Consider the following 27141-nt stretch of genomic DNA (forward strand, 5'->3'; position numbering starts at 1 on the left):
TGCAGAAAATCACAAGCGGGCTGAGTTTTGTTTCAACAAGTTTGACTCGTTTGGCTCGTACGCCTGAGGAAACGCTGCTCGGCTGAAGGGACGGCTCTCTGGGGCGCGAGGGACAGTGGCACAGATCACTGCAAACACACCGGTGTGCACTGGATGGCTGCCGATCGCACGTGCGTAGACCACAGCAGGGACGCAAACGGTTCAGTCCAGGAGCCCAGGATTTATCGACCCTATGCGTCTGCCAGGAAGGACTCCGTGAATAAAAACCTGTGGCCGAGGTGAGGTTTTTAGTTTAAACTGTCCAGATTCCTGTCGGGGAGCGTGGCGGCTTCTTCGGTCATTATGTGCCTGTTGGGAGTTATGTGATTGAAATACACTCAAGTTGGCTTTTCTTTGTACTGAACTTGCGTTTACTGAGACATTCAAGGGAGCGTGTTTCTGCACGTTTCTTAACCCTTTAATAGTCTTGACAAGATCCTGTGTGAACGTCTGTCCTGTTCACACTCGTCCCCAGGTTTGACATCAGTTTCCTCTTAAAGGTCAACGCGTTTATTTATTCTCGTGATCCTGACGGTTACAGTTCATAATAATGTAACCAGAGCTATTTGACGGCGGCAGCAACGCGAGGCACTTACGTAATGGAGCGAAGGTGTGGCATTAATAAAAAATTCTTCAAATGTCATTTGTTTTGATCACACACACTCAAATAACCGAATTGAAAGTTTGTCGTTTTTCGTGTCTTGTTATAGTGCCTTAATTTAACGAGGCATTGTGTTGACACACTGCAACTGCAAATTACTAAAATACATTAAAAAACTTTATTTTTTTTTAAACTTCCAAAAGCCATTGACCTTTCAGCTTCGTGTGACACATAGTGTCTATATACAGCACACGCTATGTGAAGGTGTGGAGGTTTTTTTTGCACCTCTCTTTTTGTTCAGTCTTTAAGTTCAGGTTGGATGACATATTTTATGTGCATCATGTTAGAATCACCTTGACCGTCTGCTCTCTATGAGTTGTGATGCAGCATTAGGAGTAGTGCTCCTCATTTAACCAAATCAGCTGTACCTAGTTCCTCGTTGAACCTGGTGTTCCTGTTTTTATTTTATTTTTTACATATTATACTGACTGACTTTAGTGTTCATTGCTTTGCTCACTAAGTCTATGTAGGTTAATAATGCACCAGCACCCACAAAAGGAAGTTTTGATTTTCTCCAGCATGAGTTTGTAAACTGGTGCAACATCCCTCCAGCCATGGTTCTACTCCGTATTTAGTACCGGTTCACATATGACATATGATCCGCTACCTTCACAATCAAAGTCAAAAAATAAAACGCTCATGGCGAGCAGCAGGTATTTGTGGGTGAAAAAGCCACAGGGAGCCACTGCAGATGCGGTGTGGCGACACGAGGCTCGGCAGTGTGACGGCCCGCTGACGAACGCAAACACTCAACACAGGATGTGTCTAATCCCGGTCCTAGAAGTTCATCGCTGTGCAGGAGTTTTCGCCTCTCATTTCTCTGAAACACGAGAAGGTGACTGAACTTCATGTGAAGGTTTTACCCCTTTTTGTATTTCTGTGCTCATAAACCCTGGAGGGGGAGGGGGTATCATCTTCCTGACCTGATGGGTCAGTATCATACAGGACCCTAAAATGCATGCATTAGTTTGTGTGTAGCTGAAACCACAGTATTAATATACATTCTTATAATATGTATTCATGATGGTTGCTATTGTTGCTCAACTGTTTTTTTTCCCCCTGTTCGATTATGCCGCCATTCGCGGTGTGGCTTCAGTCTTCACACTGAGCAAAATGTGCTTCATGCAAGAAACTGTGTTTGTGTCTACGTCCACTTGTCCTCACAGACCTCTGGCCCAGAAATGGATCGTGATGCTGTTTATCGGCACCTGCCTGCTTTACTGTGCCAGGATGGCCATGCCCATCTGTGTGGTCACGATGGCCGTGGAGTTCCAGTGGAGCAAAATCGACTCCGGGCTGGCTCTGGGGGGGTTCTTCTGGGGGTACTGCATCACACAGGTCCTGGGCGGACACGCCAGTGACAAGTAAGTAACTCCTTCAGCTCGTGTCTCGGTGGGTTTCTCAGTGGCTTACAATCCAGAAACATGCAATTAAATTTGTAATTTTGTGTCGTGAAATCATTGTGGTGTATTTCATAGAGGCACACACATGGAAAGAATCTATATAAACATATATGTTTTAATATAGGTTTTGATATAGGTTTTTAATATATTTGACATATATAAAATTGGCCATTTTCCTATATTATATGTATATTTATTTATATATATGTACACATATATGTACATATATGTGTACACATATACATGCATACAGGTACCTGTATAGGTACATATATGCATGTATATATGTGTGCATACAGGTACCTGTATAGGTACATATATGCACGTATATATGTGTGCATATATGTACCTATATGTTCTTCTTGCATAATTGTTTTTTAGTTAGTTCTTAGTAGTTATTGCCTTGATAATGTATGACAGTTGCCAAAGTGATATATGAGAAATAGAGAAATTACTAATATGGAGCTGTAGGTTAAACCATGCTATTCAAAGTGAGCGCCTCTAACTAGCACACGTCAATAATTACTTTTTTAATCACTCATGGATCCCAACAGCTGTTACAAACATCTTTGACTGCGTTAAATCAAACATTCAACCAGAATTTACCAAGAGTGTTCCGACAGTTAAAAGCATGGATTGTTAGAAATCTCTTTTTTTTAAAATCTCAATTTCAAAATAAAATCTTTGCCTTCAGTCTGATCTGCTGGTGAAGGCCCATTAGTCATTATGAGGGGAAGTTAGATGTTGTTTCCCACCCGCCCTGATTGCGATCTTTCAATGCAACTGTGAATCAGGGCTCTGTTTGTTGAGTTGTTAACTGTCTTGTTGCTACTCAGGATTGGAGGAGAGCGCGTCCTCTTCGTGTCTACGGTCTCATGGACTCTGATCACGGTTGCGACTCCTCTGCTGGTTCACCTCAGCTCACACACCCTGGCTCTCATGACTGTGGCCAGATTCCTGATGGGAGTCCTGCAGGGTGAGTCGTGGCCCCGTTTCCCATTTAGAAATTGATGCTTAAAGCTTATGTATATATATATATATATATATATTTAGGGATGCATTTATCTTAACTTTCTTGCCTGAAGGTAGTTGACAAGACGAAAATCAGACAGACATAAAGACTCTACATAAGGGTAACAGGATGTTCTCTTCTTTGTGGGCGACTAGCAGTGAGCAGTCAGAGCAGCATTGTGTCTAATCCGACGTCAAAGTGCTGATTTATCGCTTATATTTGTACCCTGAGGAAGCAAGGAGAGATATCAGAGTTTAGTAGAGATATTACTTTGTTAGACAACTAAATTTGAAGGTCTAGATGCATACAGAAGACTCAGGCTTCGATCATATTAAAATTAAAAGGTATATTTGTGTACATTTTTAGCTTCTTTTAAGTATCAAGTGCCTGTGCTTTATTTTTTTAATTTATTTTAAGAAATTGATATCCGGCCCTCCCAAAACAGGTATAAACTGATCAAATCAAATCTAAATAATAAAATATATCAGCCCTGGAGAGCAGCTCGCCAGTAAAATCCATTTTGGCTGCAGTGAAATAAATCAAACATGGGAAGTTGTGGTTTAGTAAGAGTAGTTGCTAGGTAACAAGCAGGGATAACAGGAAGTGTGTGTGTGTGTGTGTGTGTGTGTGTGTGTGTGTGTGTGTGTGTGTGTGTGTGTGTGTGTGTGTGTGTGTGTGTCTGTGTGTGTGTGTGTGTGTGTGTGTGTGTGTGTGTGTGTGTGTGTGTGTGTGTGTGTGTGTGTGTGTGTGTGTGTGTGTGTGTGTGTGTGTGTGTGTGTGTGAATACATATATTTCCCACTCAGATCTTGAATTAAAGGTAGCTGTTTCTCAATATGTGAAATTAAGCCGACCGGCACTCGGAGATGAATTTTCCACTCAACGCAAACAAATATTCTAAAATCCCGCTCTCGTCCCGTGAATAGCAGCTCCACGACTTCCACCATAATAATTGTATTTTTTATTTTTTTTTGTTCTGTTTTGTATGGATATGTCTGGGCGAGCTGGGGATTGAGTTGAGTTAAGAGGTGACGGAGTTTTCCGAGTTCACAGATGTGAGATAAATCCCGTCACGGTGTCTTCCAGGTGTTTTCTTCCCGTCTCTGGCCAGCCTGTGTTCACAGCGAGTGGTGAAGGCGGACAGAGCCTTTTTAATGAGCACCATGCACAGCGGCTCCGCACTCGGGTACACACACACTCACACACACACACACACACACACACACACACACACACACACACACACACACACACACACACACACACACACACACACACACACACACACACACACACACACACACACACACACACACACACACACACACACACACACACACACCAGTTCAGATTCAAGCACGTATTGATTTCAGATGCCTTTCATTCTTCCAGAACATTGTTGGCCGGAGGGATCGGTTCACTGATGCTCGACCGGTTCGGCTGGGAAAGTGTCTTCTATTGTACCGGCTTCATGTCGTCACTCTGGGCCCTTCTCGTCTGGTTGTGTTTAATAAAAGGTACAGTAATCAGACCATAGGTTAGGTAGGAAGAAGCACATAGCCTTTGTTGCGTTCTGAAAATTGACATCCAGCTTGGAGGTGCGCTGTGACCTCTTGGTGTTTTCTGTACTTTTATTCATTAAGTAAGCATGAAAAAATGACGACTGTAGTTTTCGTTTTAACAGAGAAAAGCGAAATGGTGTCAGTCAGAAAATATATGTTCTTTTCTAAATTTTGCCAAGCCATGGCTTGCACAATAAATATGTTATATAGACAGTACATGACAGACATAGTATCTAACGGATCAAATCTTTCTTTTTTTTAAACGTTAATAAATCTTCAGACGGAGTCGTTCCTGTGTCTCGTTTTCGGCAGCAATCATTTTTCTGCAGACTCCATTTGAGTCTGAAGAAAATGACTACTTAAAGCTGTTGAGTTGTTCTTTCGTGTTGTTATGAATAATAATTGCGTCAACATTACTGCTAACTCAATGCGGATTGACCCAAGATTCACGACTCTGACTTACCGGTGGCAAACATTTGGCCTGTGACCCAAAACCAGCCTGTCGTCGAGCAAATGAAGCACATAATGTTAAATTTATACTTTCAATGTGCTTCAGGTCAAGTTGTGCCGCCGGGGCAGGCGGAAGCAAAGATGAACCCACAGCGCAGCGTGTCCAGGACCCCTTGGCTGAGTCTTGTTAAGAAGCCACCGATTTGGTATCACTCTATTCCTTCTTTCATTCATTTATAACCACATCTTGTCATACCTGTGCTGATAAATCCTGACCCCCGTCTCTCTCTCTCTCTCTCTCTCTCTCTCTCAGGGCCATGGTGATTGCTCATATGTGCACTTGCAGCACATCCTTTGTTTTATTATCGTGGCTGCCGACATACTTCAAAGAAACGTTTCCACACGCAGAGGTATTTCTGAGCGAGCAGCCGTTAATCAGTCAGTCACCGACTGACGAAACCCTTCAGACACTTTTCGACGCTGACGCTGTGTTTAGTGACACGTCATTTGTTTTGCTTGCTCGTTCCAGACATGGGTGTACAATGTGGTTCCCTGGGTGATCGCCATACCATCAGCAATATTCGGAGGCTACTTTTCGGATTTCCTCCTCAGCCAAGGTACAAGTATAACAGATGCAATCGCGAGATGTTCACCGTAGCAGAGTTGCGCTGACGCCAGTTTTCTCTCCGCAGGCTGTGGTTTACCCTTTGTGAGAAAAACGACGCAAGTAAGTACAGGAATCCAGTCCTGCTGATGCTTTTTTTTTTTTTTCTTAACCTGTGTGGTTGTTGGAGGTGCCTGGAGTGCAGGGGGGAGGTCTGACCTGATGCTACTGAAGTATTCTTCCAGGAATTTCTTTTACCAGCTGTGTCAAACATGCCATTACAGGCTTTACAAGTTTTCTTCCTTTGAGAAATGTAGAACGACGGTCGTCTCCGTAACGGTTTACGAGCTGTCAGTGTAGGCTCTTAAATGAAATCAAATACTATTGCAAACACAAATATCCCATCTAGTCAGTGCCATTGTCTTTATCCACAGTTTCTGAAGGACTTTCAGTCGTATGTCCGAAGGTTTTCGCGACGCTGGTTTACTTTACGCCCGTAGTCTGTGCCTTCGAATGTCTCACCCGCGACTCTCTGCGTCCTCAGTTCATTGCCATGGGTGTGTCGAGTATCTTTATCATCATTCTGGCCAGAGGAGTGTCGTTTCGCACTGCTGTGACGGTCGTCTCCATCTCTGTGGGTGCGTCGACGTTCACCAGCAGGTACGTTTGACAAGTGGAGCGTTTATTTGTCGGTGTCTCGAAAATAATAAAAAAAAAAACTAATTACTGTAGTTGTTTGACTTTTAAAGACGCATACTATTCAAAGTGACCTTTATCACTATAGGTCACTTGATGGGATGCGTCGGTTGTCTTTTTCCATTTGTTTGCAATCTGTACAATGTTTTTGAGTGTTTTGGTTGGACGATGTATCAAACCACTATATCAAAAATATAGACATTTTAATCACCTACACTCGACGCCAAAACATAGGAAAAACAGTCAAGTTTAAATGCATTGGCGAACGCGGCTCTATTTCACTGGTCCGTCTGACTCGAATTTGACACTCCTGATTTAATTTCCGACCGAAAATAGAAAACTCTGAAGGCTTGTTGTTACCACACGACATGAGACTTGCATTAAAAAAAAATCGTACATTTGTGATCCATCCAGCGGCGTGTCCGTGAACGTGCAGGACCTCACGCCGTCCTGCGCGGGCGCTCTCTACGGTACGTTACCCACAAGGCAAGCCTTCACTAACCCCCCCCCCCCTCAAACCGTCATCTTGTTTCACTCCAACGTTCTTTCCTCCGACAGGTTTCATGAACACGATGGGAGCTTTTTCAGGTGCGTTTATTTTCTTTCAAACTTCACATGGGAAATCCCGTCGGGAACGTGAGCTCGTATTCAAACGCCGGTTTGTGTCTTTCCTCTGGCGTTTTTCGCAGGACTGGTGTTGGTCTCGCTCTCAGGTTACCTCATCGAGGTCTCGCACTCCTGGGCCACCGTCTTCTCCCTCATCACCCTCGTGAACACTGCGGGCCTCGTGGTCTACCTCATCTTTGGAGACGCCCATCGAGTCGACCTCGTCGATTACAACTCAGTGAATCTGATTTGAGTTTACTTCTGTTTTCTCTGTGCTTTTTTGATAGGAATTTTTTATTTTTTTTTTAAACAGGCAGTAATTTTGTTTCGCAAACGGTACAAAAATAATATAGCTTAGAGTTCATTAAGAATCTTTTTGTGTCGACAGGAGTCTGAACTAGATATTTTTGTGAAAATACTTCAGATTCGAAATGAAGGAGCTTCAGTATTCAGTATTCAGTATTCAGTTGTTTTAAATCCTGATTCCAGATTACTCTGGTTGTTTATGCTTTGAGCTGCTTTGTAAAAAAAAAAAAAAAAATTGTATATTTGATGTGTTTGACTTCCATCTGAAACTCTTTACATTTTTACATGTTAACAAGTGAATCGTAGCCAAAGTTTTTAAATTCGAACAAGCAAATAAACTCAGGTAAACATCAGTACACTGTAGAAAATTCAATTCTTACAAAGTGTAGACCACTAATTTGTTGTCTTTTGGTTTTCTTTTAGTCTAAATAACTCGTTACACTTAATATAAAAGACAAACAAATATGATTTCTGGATGACGCCTGAACTCCTTTCGGAGTTTAGTTTACTAGAAAAAGCAATAAATCAAGAAATGTATGGTTTTGTTTTGTTTTAAGAAATTCAATTACCAGCAAACATGATGTGGGCAATAAGCCTAAAGATAAATACTTGTGTAATGTCCAGAATTCCTTTCCTTAAAGGAAAATGAACCTAATGTGTAAGGCATTGGATGATTTGGGGGCTTGTTTCTCAATTTCAGGAGCTTAAAAACAAGATCAAGTCACGAGATATTACGGCATTGATGTTGTTTGTTTACACTAAAAAGACGAGGTACGAGACTGAAAAGGACAATAATAATGGAAAAAATAAATAAACTTTGAAACACTCTCACTAATACATTATATTTTTCAGTAATTTTTCCTCGAAACCCAGAATATTGAAATGTTTTTTTGTGTCCCTTTGTGAGTTTATTTCATCAGAAATTGTGTCGCTGATTTTTTTTTAATCAGGCCTTGTGCGGAGCTGTGGCCAAACCCTGTTGGTTTTAAATGTCCTGTATAGAAAAACCTGACCAATATTAATGGTGTGTTGTTGTTTTTTTTCCAGGAGATGACTTGATTTACCACATACAACTTTATTTGCTCTTGGCAGTGAAATTAATAAGTACATGTGCAGTGTCATTATTCTGCTCTGGAAATTGGCGGTTAAGAAACAAAACTCATTAAGTTGGAATTGTGTTTTGCTCATTTGGATTTTGTTCCAGGCTTCCTATACCTCCTGGAGGGCTGGGTTCTCCCTTCCAGGCTCGCTGTCGGCAGGTTCAGTCTCGAGACCACGCGTCTCATTAGTTATTTTGTTGCTAAATGTAAATAAAATGAATGGGAATGTATTATGACATGTATATATTTATTAAACCAACTTTCTTTGATTTTGTCAAGTGTGACTCTACTCTTTATGAAATACCTGGCATGATGTACATGATACCTGTTAGTATGTGAAATGAAATGTGTTATTTTATATGTTGGATAAGGTTTAGTTAGATTACGTTTATAGTGATATCAAATACTGCAGCACATACAAATGAGGACGTTTTCAAAAGCAACAGATTTTCAAAGATGTCGGCAGGTGAATTCCAGCTGGTAAACAAGCGTAATAAAGCGTAAACATGACAAGCCTTAGACTTTTCAACATATACCTTTTGTTAAAACCGTCCTTCAATCACTCATCTTTTATATGACTGTGATGAATTAAAAATAACTTTTACATACTTGATTTGAGATGACATCCCCCCCCCCCCCCCCAATTTTATCGATTGGAATTTCACAGGTGAAATTTTACAAATGTGATGGTCTGTGGTCGTTTTTTGGATAAGAGAACAAAAACAACAAACAAACAAAAAGAAAACAAGCACAACCAGACAAGATGAGTTGATGGTGTCTTTCAGATAGATAGATATTTTACTTTCCATCCATCTTGATGAACCTTGTCCATTTAATTTGTTCAGACGTCTTTCTGTGAAAGCTCTTTGAAAAACGTTTTAAAAAAAAAAAATCTATGCAGTATTATTGTTGATGGTTAATGCTTGGTGATTAGTGGTCGGTGCTGTGATTGTGTCGGTCGGGGGGTGATGCTGTGACCACAGCCGCTCTGCAGACGCGTTAATGGGGGCGCAGCGCTGAGCGTCTGACAGCGAGGAGCGCAGTGACGTCATGACGCTTTCAGCTGAGAGGAGCCGGACGCGACGGAGACGCAAAACCGGGACAAGGACGTTGAAGCTGATGTGGAGAAATGTATATTAGCTATCGTGAAAACGGAGGAAATGTCTTTTTTTCTTTTCTTTTTTTCCTTCCCCCTAGGCGTTTCACGGTGCAGCTGTGAGCGGACCTGAGCGTCCGTCGGTCCGGACCGGACAACATCATCACCATCATCATCTTGCGGCCCTTCATCAGCACCGCGGCGGCCGCACTGTGGACGGTATTGTTCGGCCTGCTGCTTCACCTCCACAGATCCACCTCAGAAAAAAAAATAAATCACACAAGACGAGGACGTTTCCAGTTTAAAAAAAAAAAAAAAAAGGAAAGAAAGAAAAAAGACTGCATGCTTAAGGCAGCTGCATGCTTAAATAAATAAATATATTTTGGATAAAAGGCAGCTGCTGCATGACGACGCGCGCGAGACACTTGACATTTAATTATGGCAATAATGCGTCATAATTAAAACAAGAAGAATGAGGGAGGAAAAAAAAGGCGCATTAGCGGACCTACCTTATTGTTGCCATTTGTGTTATTGCTCATAATTCATGATTTTTAATCGCAGTCTTTAACAGCGTTGCGGTGTGATGGCGCGCGGGCCAGCCTGTTCATCCGTGCGTCTTTTTTCTTATCCCCCCCCAAAAAAAAAAAAAAAAAAAAAAAATGTTGTTTTCTGTTTATGTGTTTTTGTTTGTATGATCAAAAAGCCAAGATGACTCGACGTGGGAGAAAGGATGGCCGCTCCTCGTGTTCACGGCGGACCTTGATTTATTAGCCATACAATTAAGGCACGCGGTGAATGCCAAGAGAGGGGATCACCTCTGCAGCCCGCATCCATCCGGAGGACGGAGAGATTTAACGCATCTGCAGAGCCCGTTTTGTCCTCCACTCCAGCGAAAGCTCGCAGAGCTGCAGCGCTTCTGTGGTTTCATCGACCGCATTATGTGTAATCAGCTGATATATTCTGCTGCATGCAGGCGGTCTACTGTTTGAACTGATATTCTTATATTTTAATAGGACAGATACTAAAGTAGTGGTTGTTAAAGACTATTAAAAAAAAAAGCATCATGCACCATTTATCTTGATCGAAATCTGTTGGAAAGAGACTAAAATTCAATATATTCAATGCCTTATATCTGCAAACTGTCTTTAATTTCATGCACTATTCAGTATTGTCATACAAGGTGATGTGTTTTTTTTATTTTTTTTTTTACAAAGTCTCGTAAACACTCCCCCAATGTGTCTATTGTCACTGTCAATAAATAGTGTGGTGGTTTTTCGTGGTTTCATTTCTAAGTTAAATGGGTGATCTCTTGCAGTCGGGGTAAAACATACTTTGCCAAAGAAATGGTGACACACACACACACCCACACACACACACACGCACGCACGCACGCACGCACGCACGCACGCACACACACACACACACACACACACACACACACACACACACACACACACACACACACACACACACACACACACACACACACACATTAGTATGTCCATTTGATTTAGTTAAAGGGAAAAGATCTGCTTTGGCTTCAAAGTCATGAACCGGCAACTTAGTTCAATGTGTATGGCAAATCTTTTTTCATATTTATGATTGTTATGAACTCATAGTTGGATTTGAAGAAACTAAGAATTAAGTTATGGAATACGGTCGCTCGCTCTAAAGGGTGAAGGAGAGCTGAAACAGTAAGAGAGGTATGTCATCTGTGGACCGTCTTTATTCATTACTTTATTTGATAATCTATGCCAACCACACCACACTGGACGGAGCGGGAGCTTGATCGGAGACATCTTAATATGGTGAAGCACTTTGATGCTGATGATACTTACACATGAAAAGAGGCCTCTGGCGTCCTGCACCTTTTGATTTCTCTGCTGGGCTCAGACTGAATATTTCTTAAGACATTTACAAAGTCACGTGGGGTGGTTTGGACCTCCAGACTACAAGACTGACACCCCTAATCCAAGCAATACCTACACACACACACCACCAGCTCCTTTGGTCTTTGTCTCTTCGAGCTGCAGATGGTTCTACTCACACCGAGGGACAGATGTATCCACCATGGTCCTGTACTCAAGTCCCACCACCCCCCGTTGATACGTCCAACGACTGCAGAGTGATCAGAGAAGTGCTTGGATGTGGGCGGGCCGCGGTTCAGAGGTGGTGTCGGGTCGTCAACTAGTCCACCTGCATTGACATCAGTGTCTCTCCCAGCAGAGTTGGCCTGATGGCCGGTCTGTCCAGGTGGACGTTGATGATGGCGACCTCTGTCCAGTCGTGGCTGGTAGGTGAACTGGGGGGTGGGGGTCCAGATGAGGCTTGACGAGGAGCACGAGCTACTCCAGGTCCAGTCTGGCCGGAGTTTTCATGTGAGACATCAGTGCCACTGGTCTGTAGTCCTCATGTCCACAGGGACGTTGTGTTTTTGGTGCACGAATGGTGCAGGACGTCTTCCACAGCAGGGGGGCCCTCTGGAGACTCTTGCCGAAGACAGACCTGGGGGTCGTGAAGGACGGGGCCCGAACAGCAGCCTCAGTGTTAAATCAATTAGAAAACAGACTTATGTCATCGGCCCTGTTCACCACCCCTCAGTTGACGGACTGTCCATATTGTCCTTAGACTCCAAACCTGTCATTTTGTTCTGCTGGAGCCTCTTGGATCTTTATACACAAGATATGTAAAGCAGTATAGTCAAATGAAACCTTAAAGCCACTGCTTCAAAAATAATGACATCATAATGTATTATTGAAGTGATAAAACCAGCTAGCTATGGACCAAAATATCAGTTAAGTCCTTCAACTTTTTTTTTTTTTTAATCCTCACAGTACATATTGATCTATGTGTGGACAAACCAGATGTAGAAAATCTCTTCAAATGCCAATTTTGCTAAACAAAATGAGCTGGTTTTGCTTGAAAGCAAAAAATAAATTACATTTGGGGTGAAATCTCACAACTGTTACATTAATTTGAACATTCTGACAATGTTTGATGTCTTTATTGTCCAAACAGGAATTTGAGGCAAAGAAATCACTGACTTGACAAAGCAAAGAAAAAAAAAAAAGAAAAGACACAGCTCATAATAAGAAAAAACACAAAGAACAGATAAGTATATCTTTAATAATGAACATGATCAAATCTAAGAATGTGATAGTGACCTCTGATACAATGGATATTTAATTCAAGGGTGACGTAAAACTTTTTTTTTTGCATAAATTTTCTATATTCCAATACCGTTTTATATAACTCTGATTGCTCCACAGTCATACTCCCTCTAGTTTCTTTCACTCTTGCACACGTGCACGCATACACACAATACAGCAAGCGATTAAAAAACAAAACAAAGCAAAAAAAAAACAACAAAAAAAAACCAAACAAAAAGTCACAAACATATACCATATAGGCTAGTCTCTGGGTTTTCATACACTTGACGATAAATCAGTTAAGTATAATGCTACAGTTAAACATTTTGAGGCGATCTCAGTTAGAAATGCCAGTACGTTAAAGCTTACATTGTCTGAGGATGAAGTGGACAGGTTATAGCAATGAAAACGATGAAAATGTTGAGATTATAATGATATTAGGAAGAAAGCAAAGAAAAGAAAAAGAAAAACAACAACCCCCCCCCCCCCCCCCAACAACAGGCCTGGCTTGAGTTTTCAAAGCAGTACATGCTACATCAACCTCCAGAGCTTCATCAACAGCGACCCCTGTTGGAGCAATAAGGAACAAGAGGCAAACGTCTTCAGAACACCAAGGGCACAAAGCAGATTTTGTGTTGATATAACCTGAATGATTCAGCTTCCTTCTTTTTTCTCCTTAATTATCCGTCCTTTAAATAAGAGAAGAGGGCACCTTTTAGAGTTTTTTTTTAAGTCTCTAATCAGATTTTCCCTGAAACTCCAGCTGTAAAATCATCAGTTACAGTACTGAAAATATAGGAAAAACAAAACGAAACTAAGATATACAACTCGAAATTAATGTTAAGGCTCCACTCTGGCAGAGACAACCCCCCCCCCCTACACATTTTCTCAACATTATGATAACTTTATATCAGCCAGGTGATACATTAATCAAAATATGTTTTTCTAACATTTACGCTTCCTAATGTCACAACCTTTCACGATTATGTCTATGCATACAGAAACCTTCAGTCCTCCCCTCGCATGGGGGGGGGGGAAGAAAAAAAAAAGGGGTGGGGGGGGCATCCACAGAAGTAATTTTTTTGTCTTCTGATAATATAAAATACAACTGGCCACACACAGATAGCAGACATTTGTCAATAAAGTGTAGTTCACTCATTTAAGATTAACCAATACAAGCACTTAACATTTCTCCAACACACAAACCACAAAGTGAACAGTCACTGAATATCAGCAGCATGTTGTCAAGAGATTTTTTTTTTTTTTTGTTCCAAACAGACGTGCAGATATTTATATTAAGTCAAGAGATTTAAGAAGTTCCAGGGTGGCGATAGAGATTTTTATAAGGCTAAAAAATACAGAAAAAACAAGAAAATAGATTATTATTGAAGCGACTCGTCTGATGGAACTGGCTTCATCCCTGCACGCGTCTCAAAAGATTTGGGGGGGGAAACCGAGAGCCCCGGGGTGGTGGGCTCCAAAGTTTGACATGTGGGGGGCCAAGTCGACAAAATTAAATAGAAAAAAATATTAGTTTCAGCTCTGTTTTTAGCTTCAGTCCGTGTGTTTTCCTTTTAAATCTAGATTGGAGCACGTCCGTCCAAACACAACCGCTGAAGTCGTCTTCATACAGTCTACTTCTGGCGGTCCTGGGGGAGAAGAGGAGCGGAGAAAGAGACAGGATTACATTTTCGGCTTCACTCTTACGAGGCGAAAGAGCAAGATTTGACTGTTTAAAAAAAAAAAGAAAAAAACGTAGATTTTCCGTTTGGGCTTTTTTGGGACGAAAATCTTACTTTGAAAGGCAAATAGCAGACTTCCTGTTGGAGTTAGGTCAAAAGTAGGAGCGCCCTAGTTGTAGAGCTTGACGAGACGAACAAATGGACATTCGTTTGATCTCTCTACGACATTCCTACGGGCCGTGGAGGGCGATTAAAAGTGTGTAGGTGGCGCTAGAGAGCCATTTTTGGACTTAGTGGGGATTTTTTTTTTTTTTTTTATTAAATTTTTCCACCAGTTTTGACGGGTGTGCCAAATTTGGTGAGATTTTGAGTGTGTTTAGGGGTCAAATTTGGGGTTTAGGGGTCAAATTTGGGGTTTCGGGGTCAAATTTGAGCCGATTGACGCGTCAGGAGTCCCATAAAATAAAAATAATAAGAAAAAACATTCGAAAAACAATAAGAACTTTGCCAGTAGGTAGTGGCCAGTGCGGCCATGAGAGCGACCGTATTGGGACCTGCACTTTCCCCAGGCCTGAGAATCTTTGGGATCGGCGGAGGGGCCGCGTAGAGGCTCCCGACCCCTGAACCCCAGAACCTGAATGACCCGAGAACTCTCCGAGAAGAGTTTTGAGGCCTCGGCAGGGAAAAAGCCGACTTTGTTGAATTGATGCTGGAGAAGATATATGACAGGTTATAGGTACGTTGTGGCGTACCCTCCACCGCTGGCTTTTGTTTCAATAAATTGTTTGAGATGAGGAAATCCCGACGGCCTGCTTATACTTAATACGTTCACAATATAATATCACTGCAGAATGAGCTTTTTTACCATTTCCATCAATTTCAACTTTTGAATTTGAGCGTTTTGTGAGTATTGTATGACAATTTCAAGTGAAATTTAACCTGATTACCGTTGAAACAGGCAGAACTGGTGCACTAGAATATGTTGGATTGCAGAGGTGGAGCTAATAAAGAGACCAGTATGAGTGGATTTATACTGGTGGGACTTAATGTGTCATGACTTGGGAAATGTTGAAACTACATTTAATATCCTGGATGACACGTTCCGATTTAAAGGTCATATTCAGACGAGAACTTTGCCAATATTGTTGAGGTTTTTTTTTTTTAACAACGCCCTTATGGTAATCCAGCTGTCCAAGCCCAGAGACAAAATAACTTACCTGATCAATTCGGGAACGACTCTGTATCGAGGCAGGCTCATAGCTCTGTTAAGAAAAGACACACACACAAACTTAATGAACAGACATGAAATAACAACGTAAGAAAACGCATACTATCACAAAAACTCGATTGTTTAAAATTGGCACGAGAGCAATGCGATAGAAAGAGAAAACGTTTTTTCAAGAAACAGAGGAAAGCATGCATGACAAAGACGCTTGGCTGCATGATGTGATAATACAAATGATTTAAGTATGACCCCTCCCCCAGACAATTAATTGTACATGAGGTAACGTCTCCTGATGTAATTTATATTTGGAATTTGAAGGTGAAAACTTAATGAGCTCAGAATTTGCCTTATTTGTTTGGAAAATCTGACGAATTCACATTTGCTGCGCGCACTGGTGTTTGTATGAAATACATTGTCTTAGCTTTTGTGGAGAAGGAGAAGGAGAAGAAGAAGAAGAAGAAGAAGAAGAAGAAGAAGAAGAAGAAGAAGAAGAAGAAGAAGAAGAAGAAGAAGAAGAAGAAGAAGAAGAAGAAGAAGAAGAAGAAGAAGAAGAAGAAGAAGGAGGAGGAGGAGGAGGAGGAGGAGGAGGAGGAGGAGGAGGAGGAGGAGGAGGAGGAGGAGGAGGAGGAGGAGGAGGAGGAAGGAGAAGGAGAAGGAGAAGAAGAAGAAGAAGAAGAAGAAGAAGGAGAAGGAGGAGGAGGAGGAGGAGGAGGAGGAGGAGGAGGAGGAGGAGGAGGAGGAGGAGGAGGAGGAGGAGGAGGAGGAGGAGGAGGAAGAGAAGAAGAAGAAGAAGAAGAAGAAGAAGAAGAAGAAGAAGAAGAAGAAGAAGAAGAAGAAGAAGAAGAAGAAGAAGAAGAAGAAGAAGAAGAAGAAGAAGAAGAAGAAGAAGAAGAAGAAGAAGAAGAAGAAGAAGAAGAAGAAGAAGAAGAAGAAGAAGAAGAAGAAGAAGAAGAAGAAGAAATAAGATCTGAGCTTAATTGAGGAAGAAGAAGAAGAAATAAGAGCTGAGCTTAATTCAAAAGCACAGAACCTCAGTGACGGGACAAGTACCTTCTTCACCACCTCCTCCTCCTCCTGCTTCTTCTCGTAGTGGGAAAAGTCGTCAAAGATGGAGGTGGTGTGTTTGTACTGGGCGATGATCTTGAGCACCTGCTTGGCCTTCTCCAGGGGAACCTCCTGGGTGTCGCGCGAGTTGGTGACCGGCTTGTTGTCGTTGTTCTCCAGGCGGATGTGGCGCAGCTGGCTATTAGGCACGTCTTTTACAAACAACCAGTTCACGTCAAACTTGCCCTTCCACTTGTCCTGCGCCCACACGCCGGCGCTGGTCCCGTAGTCCACCGGCGAGCGCATCTCCGCCACGCCGCAGAAATGGCCGCTGCCGTTGACGCTGAACAACAAGTAGACGGGACCCTTGGCGTTCATGGCCCTGAAGGCCGAGTCCAAGCGCTTGTTGCCGTGCTCCGTGCTGCACCAGATGGAGTACTTGATGGAGCGGTGGATGTCGTCCTCGGAGTAGCTCTTGATGATGAACACGCGCCCGTTCTTCAGGTTCCAGTCAAACTCCCGGGGGTTGTAGCTGTGGGCCGCCCGCAGCTTCTCCAGCACGGGGTGGGACTCCGCCCCGGGCTCCAGGGGCACGCCGCCGCAGCCCAGCCCGCCGTTGCCGACGCCGCCGCCACCGCCGCTGGAGGAGCCGCTGCTGTCCAGACTCCCGCCGCCGTAGCAGAAGTTGCGGTTGCGCGGGGCCACCCAGCGGGTCTGAGGCGTCGGGGCGGAGTTGTGGTTCTGGTAGGACTGCGGCGGCGGGGGACCCTGCATGGTCATCTGCTGCACGAGGGACTGAGCGGACTGCAGGGACTGCTGCAGGGGGGGCAGGAGGCTGGGGGCGTGGGAGTGGAGCTGGGGCTGGTGCTGCTGGTGGTGGTGGTGGTGGTGGAGATGGGGCAGGGGAGGGGCCATCTTGGCGGTCACTTTGTTGTCCCACGTGTCGATGTCGATGCTGTGCTTGATGGGTGGAGGAGGCAGCACTCCTCCGACCATCGGAGGCCCGGGCTTGTTCTTGGTCTTTTGTTGTTGCGGCTTGGCAGGTTTGCTGGCGATGGCGGCCCACGACGTGGGCTTCGGAGGGGGCATCCCGATCGGCGTGCCGCCGTTGCCCGTGGCAACGGCCGGAGCCACGCTGCCACCACCGCCGATCACAGAGCCCGCGCCCTTCACGCCGGAGCCGCTTCCCGTTACATCCCCGCCTATCTTGAGGCCCAGCATGCCCTGATCCAGGCTGTTCATACCCGGGGCTTTGCTGAGGGTGTCGCTATGGAAACCTGTCTGGCCATCGGGGACTAAGGTGCCTCCGAGGGAGCTCGGAGGGTAGCTGTAGCTTCCGCCGTAGGCTGAACTCTGAGTCTGCTGGCCCTGAGAGCCACTGGTGCCCCACGCCGAGAACGCCGGGTTCTCCGGGAAAAAGTTAAACCTGTGAGGGTAGATGCTGCTGCTGAGCCCCCCCGGCTGCCCAAACACCGTGTCAGGCATGAAGTGGTGGTCTCCATTGCTGAGGGGAGCATAGGGCGTCAGGTAGGGAATGGGTGGATCACCTCCCGTCGACCACGGGGCCTCACTGAGAGGGTATGGGAATCCAATCGAGGGGGCATAGTAACTGGACAGGTATGGGTCTGTCATGGATTGATAGCTGTTATTCTACAAAGAAAAAAACAAGTTGGAGATGATTATTCGGGGGCGACGACACGTGGAAACCAACTGAAACAAGAGTGGATTTGGAGTTACCAAAGGTTTTTTTTTTTTCCTACCTGGCTGGACTGGCCAGTGAGATAGGGCTCAAAGTCATTGTCATGGACTGTATCCTTCTGGTGGAGGGAGCCATTCTGGACTGAAACTGGAAAGGCTGCAACAAAACCGGACTGCTGTCAAAGCTGCGCACGCAAACACATTGACAACCATCGAAATGAAGTCTATTGCCAGTGTTATCCGATTTAAAACTGAATGGACGTATTCAACAGATATTGTTAACGCCGGACGATTGTTTTATGAATCTGTGAAAAAAAATTTATGTAAAAGGAGAGATTAAAAACAATCATGTCTACTTTGACCATGAATGTATTATGCAGAAGAAAATGGCATGCTTCTTTTAAAGACAAAGAAAGACACGCACGAACAAGTCAATTCAGCAAAGCATCATGATATTCATAATTCTATTGCAATATCTCTCCAGATAGATTGTTTACTGCAAAACCATTTTGTATACAATACTTTATGGTCCTCCAGAAAAGCATGAAGAACCGGCAATAGGCAGCGAGCGTGGCAGAGAACATAAAACACAGGCGCTCGCAAGACACTTATACTAGTTGACTCCAAACCATCTCCATGTCCTCCTCAACTACAACCAACAAGTGTTCTGAGGTCTTTCCGTTCTCCTCCTGCTCGGCAGCTCCACCTTCAACATCCTCCGTCCAATATCTCCACAATCACTCCAAAGCAAAATATTCCAACCAATCTCACCCTCGCCTGTCAAATTAATCTCCAAGCTGCTCAACCTGAGCCATCCCCCTTCATGTGTTCATTTATTTTTTATTTCTGTCCATCTCAGTCACTTCCATTGAAAATTTAAGCCTCTTCAAGTTTTGCCACCTTCGGTTCAACCTCCTCCAAATTGCTGCAGACAGCTGCAAAGGAGTATGTCATTCAAAATAACAGTAAACACTTTTTTTTTTTTTTTTTTAATTGGAATCACTGTGCCATCTTAATTTTGTGAAGGGGAAAAATGGATATTGCACACATCTTCAAAAACAGCAGCATTGATAACTGTCAACACGACCTGATAGTAAATGTTCAGTAGGGAAACGCTGTGTGCGAAAACAGAATATAGCAAAACGCAGTGCTTGTCAAATCTGCAGCCAAGTATCGCAGATTACTTTGAGATAGTTAGCTTTTGAAATAGATGAACTAGATGTCATAAGCTGTTTGTTCTTTTGTCGATGCAGATTATATCATTAAAACAGCTACGCAAAGACATTCTTCAACACTTCACAGATTTCCTTCACAGCTAGAAGATTACATGTGTAAACATTAAAAAAATATATATTAGGGGGGTGGCACATATTGTGCTATTAGTAACAGTTTCGCATCATGTGTTTTTACAGATTTGCCTTAGATTGTTTAGAGTTCCCTCTGCTTCATCATAACTGAGCCAAATGAGTGGATATATCGAAAATGCTAGATTTATTGGAATCTCAAACAGGCCAAGATCTGAAAAATAACGCTTTGGAAGATGATAAATAATGGCCTCAGACCACCAATGAAGGGATCCTCTAAAATCTTACCTTTGCTTGCATCTTGTCCTTTAGATGTCTGCAGGAAGAGAAAAAAAAAGGGAGAGCTTGAGTGGGTCACGAATATTTTTTTTTTTTTTATTACAACATCACACATTTGTAACCGGAGCGTCACACGGAGATGTATTCAGACATGTTACTCCCAAGACCAATATCATTCACCGCAGCTTTTTCTTTCTTTTTTTTTTTTTTGTTGCAGATTGCCAACTGGAAGCCAGGCCTCGGTTGTGGTACCACCAGGGAGCAGTTCTCGAGCTAACCTCCTAGCTGACTTAGCAGGCAGCGGTGGCATCGCCTCCAAAGAGCGCTGGGCTGCACGCGCACACACACACACATACCGCACATCTCCCCCCTTGGGAGGAGGGGGGTGGGGGGGTGCTCCCCTGGCTGCTCACCTGAGGGTCAATACTGGCGGCAGACATCATTCATCCACCAGGTGTTGAGTTTCAAACCGGAGCCCCGAGCAGCAGACGACGTTGAGCGGCGGACTCCGCGGTGTGGTTTAGAGGCTAATAGCCGGAGAAGCCGCCTCGGCGCTCCGCCTCGGCGGTACTTCGCTAACAGTTGGAGCCTGTTAGCAGCAAGCAAGCAGCAGCAGCCGTTCCCCGGAGTCTCCGCTCGCCGCGGACGGTTCGCTGGTCGTAGCCCTGCTGGAAGCACAGTGCTGCCCTGTCGACCTTAATCCAGAGGGGCTTCAAATCCGCTCCGAAACCCCTCGCCGCTAAATTAAATTCCGACCAGCCTCAGTGGCCCTCTCACCCCCAACGGCAGCTTCATCCGGGTGTCTGCTGCTGCCGGAACTGACGTCAGTGACGTCGACGACGCGTCTGCGGCTGCCCATAGATGCCGTAGAAATCCGTCGGTACAGTAAACTGTGGGTACCATAGATACCTACAGTTGTTCATGGAAAGCATAGAGACCGTCCATTACCCATGGATACCATAGATCCTGTACCTACTACTGCCCATGGATACCGTAGATCCTGTACCTACTATTACTTATGGATACTATAGATCCTGTACCTACTATGGATACCATAGATACTGTACCTAATATTACTTATGGATACCATAGATCCTGTACCTACTATTACTTATGGATACCATAGATATTGTACCTACTATTGCCCATGGATACCATAGATACTGTACCTACTATTACTTATGGATACCATAGATACTGTACCTACTATTACCCATGGCTACCATAGATACTGTACCTACTATTGCTTATGGATACCATAGATACTGTACCTACTATTACCCATGGATACCATAGATCCTGTACCTACTATTACTTATGGATACCATAGATACTGTACCTACTATTGCCCATGGATACCATAGATACTGTACCTACTATTACTTATGGATACCATAGATACTGTACCTACTATTACCCATGGATACCATAGATACTGTACCTACTATTACTTATGGATACCACAGGTACCTATAGTTAGCTACAGTTACCTATCGCCATCCATAAATACTGTTATCAATTAATTCCATAGATACCTGCCAACATCTGGAGAGGACATAGAAACCTTTCACAGGAGAAACATAACTAAATAATCTATTAGTAACCATGCCTTTATATTTCTCTCTCAGTTGTAGTACAAATTAGTATGACCAGACTACAATGTTAAAATATATCCTATTTTGTCCCTTATTTTGCAAAACCAAATAGAAACAGCTTGAAGAAACCACAATGGCTTGGAAAAAAAGGAACAGCTATCACTTTTATTTAGAAGAAGACGAAAGAAAATGAAAAAGAAACATAACCTGCAGTTAATGTTCTCTATTATCTGGACTGGATTCTCCTGTGTGTTGTATCTTCAGCAAATCCCAGGTAGCAGTACCAATAAAAACCACTAATACGTTTTAATACTTATTAATACCATTAAAATAGAAATACATAAACTGAAAAATAAAGGAGGTTGAAAGGTATAGCTATAACATCTCTATTTATAATGACTTGAAAATGAAAGAAAGATTTTGTGCAAATTCCTCAAATCTGTCCTGGAGCACTCTGAACCAGGGTTTACTTTTCTTTGTAAGTATTTGATGACAGCAAATGTAAGCAACACTCCATTACAAGATGCTTTCTAGATATATTTTATTCTACTGAAATATATCACACACACACACAGCAAGCTGTCACTTTTCTGTAGTGAGTTGACATACATGAATAATTTACACATTTGAGAAAACATCAACAGGAACCACTTATTAACAGACGTAAAATTGAGGCTGTGGCTGCGGCTCAGTCGGCAGTAGGTTGTCGTTCAAATGGCAGGTTCAATCCCCCCCCATCTCCTGGCGTTGAAGTGTCCTTGAGCCAGACAATGAACCCCAAACTGATCCTATCCTGAGTGTGTTGCATATGAGTCTCCTCCATTGATATGGGTGAAAAACACTTTGGGGGCTAAATCAGCTCTATATGAGAAAAATCCATTAACTTGAGTGGTTCATTATCAGACACATGTAGAGGAAGAACCAAAGGACTAGTTTATTCCATATATTCCTGAATTAACTCTTACATGTATTCAGGCTTGGCCTAATACAGAATGCAATTTCTTTTCTCCTTCGTCCTCCGTGATATCCTGAGGTTTCCCTTCTTGAATCATCCCAGTGTTCAGTGAAGTTCCGTATCTGTGATGTGTGTTTCTTAGACAAACAGCTCAAGATGATGCATCAGAGTCTGTGGAGTTGTTTGATCTTCTGCCCGGTTCCTTCTCGGCCAATCTCAGACTTTCCTTTTATTTATAGTCTAAACAAAAAAAAAAAAAAAAAAACCCCACACACATTACGTATGAAATGGTGGATGAACAGTTAAACACTACTACCTCAGACTATCTACCTCATACTGTGTGCAATACATCATACTCCATATTACTCTGTGCAATAACAGGTACCTTGTGCTCAACCGCACATACTTATTAGCCAAGGTACCTCAGGCAGCTAAATTGGTATTTTACATAACTTATTATCGGTCGTTTCTTTAACTTTTTACATTACTGCACTATGTCCTTGGGTGTGTGTGAGCGGGTCTGTGTGAGAGCTGAATGTGTGTGTGAATGTTTAGGTTATTCTGTATATATGGTGTGTCTGCTGAGATGAATGCAATGCTGAATGTGAGAATGGCTGCCTGTGTTTATTGTATGTCTACTGTGTGTTTTTAGCTACACCGTAATTTCGTTGTGCAATTTTATTGTACAATGACAATAAAAGCTTCTAATTCTAATTCTAATCTCACATTGGTTGTGATGCTGTGTACTTACCGTTGAATCATGGCTCTAGAAGAGCAACTGTGAAGGTTTGGATGGATGATGGAATTCACCAATGAAATTAACTAAAATGAATAGGACAAAAAAAAATCACATGATACACAAGGAAGTGTCACATTGTGTGTCGATGGAATTGGGAAGCTTGAATACAAGGTGTGTGGACTCAGATCGGGGCTTAGATGTAAAGAGTTGGTATGAAATGAATGATATATTCCAGGTGAGAGAACTGAAATGAGTGACAGGTTTAGTCTACCATTGATGAGGAGGCCACTTACAACTGTCTTCCTCTTCAGAGAAAGAGGTGGCGACGTAGCAGGCGTACACAAATCCCAGGAGCTGCAGAGATGAACACAAAAATACCCAAACATGTTAGTTTTTAAACTTTGCAAAGGAGATAAAAAGATTTGACCAGTTGTAAAACATTTCATGTTTCTTTCCAACTCAAAAAAAAAAAACTGCGGGTTTCAGTCTACACTTGGAGGTGTTTTGTTTGGTACTGATGTACCGTCAGAAGCTCTTCTTTTGCCTCAATAAGAACCACCATCTGAGTAAATCACAATACGGCAGCTGAACGAAAACTCCGATCAGTGTAATGATGTGCAACCATCCCTAAATGTTGTCAGCCCGTCTTCCAATTTACAGTTCCTGTTGCTAAGCAACCGCCTCCTCCCATGCATGCAGATGGATATTTATCAATATTAAAACAATGTATGATAGTGAAGAACTACGCAGTTCAGTTGAACTTTTAACCGTCTTATGGAGAGGGAGGTCTGCCGGGGGAATTTATTGGTTTAACGGGCTGAACAGGAGCGCCGACTCACAGAAAGCAGCAGCTGGGCGATGCAGTGCAGGATTTCTATGTACTGGTACTCCAGCCAGCAGCTCGTCACTGTGGTCAGCTCCGGGTTCTGCTGGTTCTGCCACCCGGTGGAGGGAAGGCTCTCGCTCTCACAGCCCGGCCCGTTGTCTTTCCACCAGGAGCGATGTGGGGATATTTCCAGTGAGAGGATGTCACTGTCCTGCAGACATGGAAAACAACCTTGCGTGGTCCTGAAGATATTTTCTGGCGAATTAAGACTTAGTGAAGAGAGCAGCTCAAGGAGAATAGAGAAACCTGACAAACAGCGAGGACAAGATGTAACTGATGTACTGTGCGGAGCCACGACAAACAGGGTCATTTCTATGATTGTTTACATATGATTTCATTGTATTTGTCAGCAGATGACACAACAGGATGATAAAAGACGCAAAAAAACCCCACATAAGTTTAACATAAATTACTCATCCTCGCTGAAGTCACAGCAACAAACCCACTTCTGGAAGTGTATTTATTCTTTTCAAAGTTATTTGAGTTAATTTGAGATTGACATATCATATCTGTGCTCACAACTCTGGTGTGGAGGAAAGGAAAGCCCACAGACATGTTTGAATGAAACTATTTAAACCATAATGCATAACTGTACCATGTATCATGCTTGTATTTATTAGGATGTATTGTGGAGTATTCCTCAAGCAGTATGTTGAAGATACAAATGTTCTTGCAGCAGGTATAGAAGACAAATGGTAATTCTGCACAAGACACCCAGAAACAACTATTATAACAGTAAAACTGTTAACTATCTGTGTCATAACACAATCAGTGGAAAATCATTACAAATGTCCAAAACAGAAAAAAAAGCCCAACAAAAGAGAACAAAAACATTTAGTATGTTTTATCATGTGTCTGTAATTGGAGGCCGATCCCGAGAGGAGCCTGTAGCTTGTATTTGAACTCTGTGTTTTGGTGCTGTGGCTGCGTGGGTCTCTAATTACCTCACACTTTAGTCTTACCTTTGAAAGCCCTCCCAAATCCAGGTAGAGACAGCTCACAAAGACATTCCAGCCGACCCACAACAACATCCAGAGCAGGTACTGAGGGAACAAACGCGTGCCATTAGACGTTACTGCAACGTTGTCGCATCATTCGAGTGTGTTCACAAATACACGTTATTATTAGCTGGACACTTGATGTCTGGTTTTGGAAAATAATTTCACACAAAGCGGTTGCGAACAACGATGTGTCATTTAACTCTGTCATTTCAAATCTGTTTTAAGATTATAATTTTTTTGAACTCTATTAATATTTGCATAGTAAATTAGTGTGATTTGTGAAATCCAAAGTATGTGGAGAGATTAGGAGAAAAGGAATGGCCTGTCCCTACGGTTCCTAATAACCCTTGTATTTATATTGTAATACAAATGTTCGGTGAAAACCAGTGCAGTAAGTCGCTCTTCACCATGATAACGTAGCGTGGCCTGTACTGGGTGGCTCCAAACAGGCCCAGGATGACCACGACGATGTGGAAGAAGTTGAGCATGATGGGAGCCCACTGGTAGCCCAGGAAGTCAAACACCTGCCTCTCCACCGCAGTGACCTGGAGAATCAACAGGAGCCAGAAGAGAGTTTAGTCTTCATCAGACCAGTCTCATGTGCTGCGCTTTGGTCTTTGTCAGGGTTTTTTCTTTTTTTGTTTTTTTTCAAGAAGGTTGTCAAGACAACTGAACCACGAGGGACAAGGCATGCTGGGGTGGGGGGGGGGACGGCATTGGGTTATGGTGTTATGTCCTCTGAGGTCGCTGCCCCCAGTCATGAAGAGGGGGCAGGGTGGGAAACAGAGGAGGAGGAGGAGGCAGCTCTGCTTTGTGATGTTAACAGTGCTGGGGAGCTTCTGCTTTTCATCAGCACTCTAAATATACTGAATCTGAAATACAGTCTTATTATAGCTGCTGCCAACAAGTTATTCCACTATCAAAGAATCTCTCAATTCTACAGTGTGTATGGTGTCGAAGTGGTCGTGAAAAAAAAAAAAAAGAAAAGGCCAATAAGACTGACTTTCCCAAGCTCAAGGTGACAAAGTACTAATTCCAAATCCTCATTCGCATTTTTATCCAAAGAAAAAAACATATATATCGTTACAATTACAGGTATGAAAAAAAAAAACAACTCAAGATGTAATGACTAAGAAATGAGTAAGATGTATGCTTTAAACTTAAACATTGTCTAAAATGAGGAGGAAGAGGAAGGTGTCAAATAATTTAATTGATTTAGAAAATGTGAATGGATGATTTGCAAAGGGAACTTGCTTCACAAGTATATCTTTCTTTTGTTTATTTTCCCCCTAAAACCGTCTCCTGTTAAAAAAAAAAAGAAAAGTTAAAGGAATTTTCACATTCACAGTTATAAAGTTGAGACTATATTAAAACCAACAATTAACTTTCTGTCGCAGCAAAGTACCTGCAGACGTGAAAAAGCTGCGTTTAAGTGTTGCAATAAATAAACAGAAATGTGTTTGTGTCAATGCATCATGTGTGATAGGAAAACATCTCACCAGCTGCAGACAACACAGCAGGATCAGCGTGCACCGTGCAGAGCAGCACCCCATCTTCCTCTTCTCTGAAATCACCAAGTCTGATGATGATGATGATGATGATGAAGGTGAAGGTGTTGGAGGAAACAGTTGAATTTCTGTGTTTTGAAAAAGAATATGTTGAATCTTCCGACATGGGAAGCGTTACATCCTTTGCCAAACGTGAGAGGAAAAGCTGTTTGCACTTTGCCTCGGAGGAAAACAGTGTCTGCTCCTGCGAAGGGGGAGGGTCGGCCAGTGTATGACGGCTGCTTAGTGCCACCGAGCCAAGGGGGCTCCTGTAGGACCAAATCAACATGTCATCAGAATACATACAGGTTATAATTGATAAGGCTGAGTTTCTTGTGAAACTTGTTATATAGCACATTTTGTGTGATAAATATAGGCTGACTCTGAATGTTGTTCTGTTAAGTAACACTATTGTTCATCATTGTATATTTATTAGTTTAAAGGCAGTTTTTTTTTTTAAATAAAGTCTTCACTGGTTCAAATCCCACCGTCAACTGGTGACCG

General features: G+C 42.9%; 3 protein-coding genes across 3 annotated transcripts; 1 reads left to right on the forward strand and 2 right to left on the reverse strand.

Moving 5' to 3' along the window:
- Positions 1-116: 116 nt before the first annotated feature.
- Positions 117-8668, forward strand: LOC308130087 (voltage-gated purine nucleotide uniporter SLC17A9-like). The gene is made up of 13 exons (XM_080496278.1): positions 117-278; positions 1867-2064; positions 2940-3079; positions 4200-4299; positions 4506-4630; positions 5232-5331; positions 5439-5535; positions 5655-5742; positions 5818-5852; positions 6274-6389; positions 6840-6895; positions 6984-7013; positions 7115-8668. Exons 1-13 carry the CDS (start codon positions 154-156, stop codon positions 7282-7284), a joined length of 1380 nt encoding a protein of 459 aa, XP_080352404.1. The 5' UTR covers positions 117-153; the 3' UTR covers positions 7285-8668.
- Positions 8669-12568: 3900 nt separating this feature from the next.
- Positions 12569-20320, reverse strand: LOC308130091 (YTH domain-containing family protein 1-like). The gene is given in 7 exon segments (XM_080496282.1): positions 12569-14331; positions 15582-15626; positions 16640-17401; positions 17448-17539; positions 17542-18283; positions 18394-18488; positions 19924-20320. Coding segments are annotated over 7 exon segments (1857 nt in total). The 5' UTR covers positions 20030-20320; the 3' UTR covers positions 12569-14316.
- Positions 20321-23230: 2910 nt separating this feature from the next.
- LOC308130090 (sodium/potassium-transporting ATPase subunit beta-1-interacting protein 3-like) lies at positions 23231-26643 on the reverse strand (the record flags this gene model as incomplete). Its single annotated transcript, XM_080496281.1, has 6 exons — positions 23231-23286; positions 23497-23557; positions 24043-24240; positions 25052-25132; positions 25498-25635; positions 26590-26643. 6 exons carry the CDS (start codon positions 26641-26643, stop codon positions 23231-23233), a joined length of 588 nt encoding a protein of 195 aa, XP_080352407.1.
- Between the last annotated feature and the right edge of the window lie 498 nt (positions 26644-27141).

Source organism: Blennius ocellaris, assembly GCF_963422515.1.
Source record: "Blennius ocellaris genome assembly, chromosome: 5".
Lineage (NCBI taxonomy): Eukaryota > Metazoa > Chordata > Actinopteri > Blenniiformes > Blenniidae > Blennius > Blennius ocellaris.

Excerpts from the sequence above, each read along its gene's own strand:
- LOC308130087 (XM_080496278.1), top strand. The coding sequence starts at position 154 with ATGGCTGCCGATCGCACGTGCGTAGACCACAGCAGGGACGCAAACGGT. Across the intron at positions 2,065-2,939 it reads GGCGGACACGCCAGTGACAA|GATTGGAGGAGAGCGCGTCC; the intron begins GTAAGTAACTCC and ends GTTGCTACTCAG. Across the intron at positions 5,332-5,438 it reads GTTAAGAAGCCACCGATTTG|GGCCATGGTGATTGCTCATA; the intron begins GTATCACTCTAT and ends TCTCTCTCTCAG.